Source organism: Fukomys damarensis, unplaced genomic scaffold (genome assembly GCF_012274545.1).
Source record: "Fukomys damarensis isolate Sample0158 unplaced genomic scaffold, DMR_v1.0_HiC HiC_scaffold_31, whole genome shotgun sequence".
In the NCBI taxonomy this organism is placed as follows: Eukaryota; Metazoa; Chordata; class Mammalia; order Rodentia; family Bathyergidae; genus Fukomys; species Fukomys damarensis.
Genome location: NW_022900943.1, coordinates 16,431,054 through 16,436,053, shown reverse-complemented (window position 1 = coordinate 16,436,053; position 5,000 = coordinate 16,431,054). Strand labels below are relative to the sequence as shown.

Genomic DNA, 5,000 nt, shown 5'->3' with positions numbered 1-5,000 from the left:
CCTTACCCTTGACTGCTAGGAGGAGGGAGCCAGACAGCTCCAGGCCTGGCCCTGAGACCAGCTTCTTGATTGCTTTCTTTCTGGACACAGGGCACAGGTAGATTTCTATGGCGGCATTTTAGTTCTTACTGCTTTTTTTTTTTTTTTTCAATGAAGCATCCGGTTCCTTAAAGCTCTACCCACTGGAGGAGAAACTCGAAACAAGCGAAGTCAGACCTGTGAGTGGGATGGGTCGTGCGTACTCGTACATATGCGCAGAACGTGTGTTCACAAACGGGAGTGCCAGGCGTCATTTGGTTGCACAGCCCTACTCAGCCTTGCAGATGACCCGTGATCTGGCATGGAGAAACGAGTAAGCTGACTTAGTTCTCTCCCTCACGCCCAGCAAGCCCCTGCCCGGCGAATGGGGGTTGGGAGCAAAGGACTTGCACGCCTTTCCCCCAAGACGCCTCAGGCTTCAGCAGTGGCTGGGGACGCGGGCGACCCCTCCCGGTTTCCAGCGGACACGTTCGTGGCGCCTCGGGCGCTCCCCCCACTCGTCCTGCGGAGCCCGCGCCGCAGAACCGGGCCCGGGACGGCAGGTGGGGCCTCGTCTTCTCTCCACTCAAGAATTGACTGCACCCCGGGGCAGCAACGTGGATCAGACCCCGCACCCACACAGGAAAATCGAGTCCTGAGAAACTGCAGTGCGGACACGCTCTCTGCACGGGAGGGTGGCCAGTCCCGGGCGCGAGGCACGATCTACACTGCGCAGGTTCTCCTGTCCACCAGACCCGTTGGAATTGGTCTGGAAAACGTGCTTAGAAGACTGGCGGAAGCCCTCCGTACACACGCGGAGAAGGCCTGGGACACGCTGCCTGGCAGCCCTGCGCCTTTGGAGCTCGACAGCCACCAACAACTCGAGACTCGACTGGCGCCTTTCAAGGACTCCCGGCCCGGCACGAAAGCTCCTACCGGCGACACTTGCTGAAGTTCCTCTCTGTCTTTTCCACCTGGAAACCTTTGCACAGTTCTGGGCAGCCGACTGGAGCCGGTGGGCGGGACTAAGGCAGTGGGAGTGGTAACAGGGCGTGGCTCCGTCATTCCGGAAGTCTCCTAGCTCTGAGAGCTGTAGGCCTGCGATGGGTGGGGTGTGGCGCGGTGCCCCCAAAACCGGCATACCCTGAGCCTGGCAGCATAGCTTTCCGGCCAGGCACTGGGCGCCAGGCTTCGAGTTCTCATCCACTCTTCCTGGGGTGCTGGCGGGCGCGGACGTTTCTTCTCATTATTCGAGGGCCCCTGAACTGAAGGGGGTTTCTCATTACCAGGGTCGTGCAAGGCCTTCTAGGGGCTTTTGTTGAAGAACTGGCGGAGGAGGTGGCTGGGAGAATTTTCTGGAAAAGTGGCTGGGCCTGGAGAAGTGCTTCCAACTGCCCTGAGCAAACACTGGGGACTGGGTGGGGTGTGATCAATTTTCTTTCCTTATTCCCTGAATTTGATTCCATTACTGAAAGTTGCTTTCTTGACCTTTTGTTTTTAAAATCGCACCAGAAAGTGCTGTTTGTTGCGTCGTGCCCGGTGGGCATGAGGGACATTGTGTGGGCACAGACTGGAGGTCATCTGAGTGGACCCCTCGGCGGAGCCGCGCTGGGGCCACAGCCCACACCCCAGAAAATGGGCCCACGTGGCCTTGGGCCCAGGGCGAGTCTGCACCTGCTCCCAGCGACTGCTGCTTTGAGAGTTCTAGGAGATGAAGGACTGAGCCGCACAGTTTAGGGTCGATGGCCGGATCAACGCGGTTTTCTGGACCCTTTGCTTCAAAAGGCCAAGGCTCCTGAATGGCTGGAGCAGGTTTCCACCAAGATCACCCTTAATTCTTTTCCAAATTCGTGTGGAAACTTGACATCCAGGACCTTCTGTCCTGAGGAGTAAATCCTTTACCCAGTGCCCGGTAAAGGTAGCCTCGCGGGTCTCCTGGGACAGGGGAGGAGCAGCTCGAGAGCTCTCCCTAGCCAAGCGAGTCAGAAAAGGTCCTTCACTGTAGATTTCAAGAAGTTTCTTGCCCCCCCCCATTATCCAGCCCATAACCTCCCCTTTCAATTTGAAGCTGGCCAAAGAGCAATGCCAAGAAGCACTGAGTAGTGTGTGCTGAGTTCCCAAGCAAGGAGAGGGGACACTTTTTTTCTGCCTGTGGAAGGGTTCCACAAGTTCAGGTCTCCAGTGTCTGCCCATACCAACACCACTGTTGTCACGATGTAAACAGCAGACTAGGAACTCACATCTCTTCCCCGCATGAGAACCCAGCAAAGCAGAACATTTCTCGACAGAATGCAACTGTCCTTTTGATTAGATGTCGCTTGGGGGTGAGGAGCAGCTAGCAGGATTCCGATGATGTTTGGAGCCTGAATGGAAAGTAAGGAGGGCCCTCTCAGAAGGGCGCCCACATCCCCAAAGTTTAGATACACTCCCCCGGTGCGCTCGTGTTTGGGACCAGAAAGACCAGCACATTTTTCACCCTTTCATTTTTAATACCTGCCACAGTTCTACCTAATTGTGGTTTGAAAACACAAACACACCACCCAGAGAACGCTAGCGCTTCTACTCCAGCGAGGTTACATTTACTTGTAATCCTCCCTCCTCCCTTCCCATTTCTTTGATGATTTTTCCCATAAGTATATAAGCGGCAGGGACTTAGAAGCAGGCCGCTCCTCCTAAATGTGATTCGGACCATATGCTTTCTACATTCATTCCCGCATAGGCTTTTCTTCTCTGAACTAACTGCTAACACGTTATAGTCACCTTGAAATTTCCTCTGCTATTTTCCAATTAAAAGCTTAATAGCCCTGGAAACGGAGTTCATGTGGTGAAGTTTACCATAGCCCCTTGTTCTGAAAGGCTTTCTGCTGGGATCCCATTATGTGCTTGAATAAACCCTTTCTGCAAACAGAAATGGGACTCGGGGTTGTCAGGTGTTGGGTTACAATAGACTTTGAGGCAGGGGACATTTTACCAACATAAATATAAACCTGTCCCTATAGGGAGATGTTGTCAAATACTGGATATGGAAAACATTCCCATCAAATATGAGAAAAGGATTACTGCGCTATATCAAATGAGTATTTAGATCTCAGACCCCGATGTGCACTGGAGTGAAACGGGCCCGGGACCAAATAATGCTAGACTGTTTGAGTGGCTTCAGGATGGGGTGGCTAGGTGACCGAAGAAGGAAAGGGGGTTGCCCGAGAGTGAAATGCCCCCACAAATCTGGTGCAAAGCTCTGCTGGTTTCCTTTTTAAAAATTAGTCTCATTTTTCGGAAACGTTTCGCTGACGATTTGGAGAAAATCGGGAGAAATTTGGCTTAGGAAAAAGTTCCTCTCGAATTTCTAAGAAACCTGGATAATTCGGTGCAGAAGTTCCCAGATCCGAAGCCTTTAGCGGCCCTTGTATCTCTGTCGCCTGAAGCGATTCTCTCCCGGAGCAGCACTTTCCTCGGTCGGCCCACAGGGCGGAGGGCGACCTGTCTCTCGCGGCCAGAAAGCGTACGGATTTCTTCCAGTTTAGATTTTGGGGCTCATTTTCCTAGCGACGAGTAGAAGAAGAAGGACTAAGAGATGCAGGAAGGAGCAAGGCCGAGCGTCCCTGCTCGTCGCGGCCTCTCCCAGTTCTGGCGTTAGTGCGGGCGCGAAGTCTTCCTGCCAGCGCTCCCAACTCCCCGAGGGTTTCAAACCCTGACGGCTTGGGGCTTTGAGGAGAACGCGCCGCATTCCCTTTTAAACCTTGCCAGTCAAGGCAGAGGCTTAACTGCTAGAACGCCCGACGGTGCTTTGCCCTAATTCAAAGCAACATGGAGGGACTTTTCAGGTTGTTGTCTGGGCAGCGCAGAAAAAAAAAAAAGTGCCCTCATCCAGCGGATGTGGGGTTGTGCGCCGCAGAGGGGCTTGGCACCGCAGTGGACATCACGCCCTCATCTAGCATTCATCCACGCGGCCAGGAGGCGACTTGGGGAACACTCCCAGGCCTGCCACCTTACCCTTCACACAGTGCCACTAGGCTGCCCCACGCCGACTGTGGCCACCATTTTTTCCTTTGTTGAGGGGGGACTTTAGCAGATCCTGTGGGTACTAGTGGTAGCCTAAATAAGGACAAACAGGTACTCCACACAAATACTAGAATAAGCAAAGTTTTATTCTGCTATCCTGAGTAGGGGTCCCTTCCATCCCCACCCAAAGATGTTTGTAGGTGGGGTCTATGGCAGTTGGCCTCATCCCTTATCCTTAACTAATACACAAAATCTGTAGGGATTTGAACTGGTTAACAAGAAACCTACATTTGACAATTGATTGTAGTTGTGGGAATGGGGCGATCATGTCAGGTAACTTACGAAGCGCTAACGTGGTTTCGGTCCACAGCTTGAAAGTTCCCAGTTAGCGCCTGAGCAAAACATGCCGCAAGCTATCTCTGAGCCTTTCAGGACACAGACTGGGATTTTTTGTTTTTGTTTTTCATTTTAAAGCGGGGAGGAGGGTAGGAAAACATTAACCTGCAAATGGGTTGTCATCCCTAGGGTGCGAATTTTTTTTTTAATATTCATTTTCTTCTGCAGCAACAAAAGAGGGGGAAAAATACGTTACAAAGGAAATCCAGAAAAGAGGCTGATTTTCCCGAGCTATTATCACTTCTCTACTCCTAACTCCTCCTGCCAGTGGCCTTGGGGCTGACCAGTCTCAGCCTGAAACCCCTCGGCCAGCGCCAGGTCTGGGGCGCATCTGTAACTCCACGCACTCTCTGGTCCTCGCGCAGCAGCGTTCCTGCCTCCAAGGCCCAGGATAAAAGCAGCCTCGGGCTCCCTGCCTCCAGATCAGCCCCGGAAGGAGAGCGCTCAGGGGCAGCCCAGCCTCACCCCGGCGGTCCTCGGGTCCCCGCCCCGCGTGTCCCACCGCCTTCGAAAGCGCACAGTTGCCGCCGCCGCGGGAAGGCAGCGCAGAGGGCTCGGAGGAGGGGCCCGTGAACGCCCCCTCC

The 5,000-nt window shown here is 53.7% G+C and overlaps 1 protein-coding gene across 1 annotated transcript in view; it reads left to right on the top strand.

Annotated features, from left to right (window-relative positions):
• Nucleotides 1-4,989, top strand: part of Dmrt1 (doublesex and mab-3 related transcription factor 1) — a 107,195-nt gene extending 102,206 nt beyond the window's left edge. The window contains exons 6-7 of the mRNA XM_033757698.1: nucleotides 157-352; nucleotides 4,782-4,989. Coding sequence (XP_033613589.1) covers nucleotides 157-352; nucleotides 4,782-4,989 — 404 coding nt within the window. The remainder of the gene's footprint in view (nucleotides 1-156; nucleotides 353-4,781) is intronic.
• The last annotated feature ends 11 nt before the right edge of the window (nucleotides 4,990-5,000 follow it).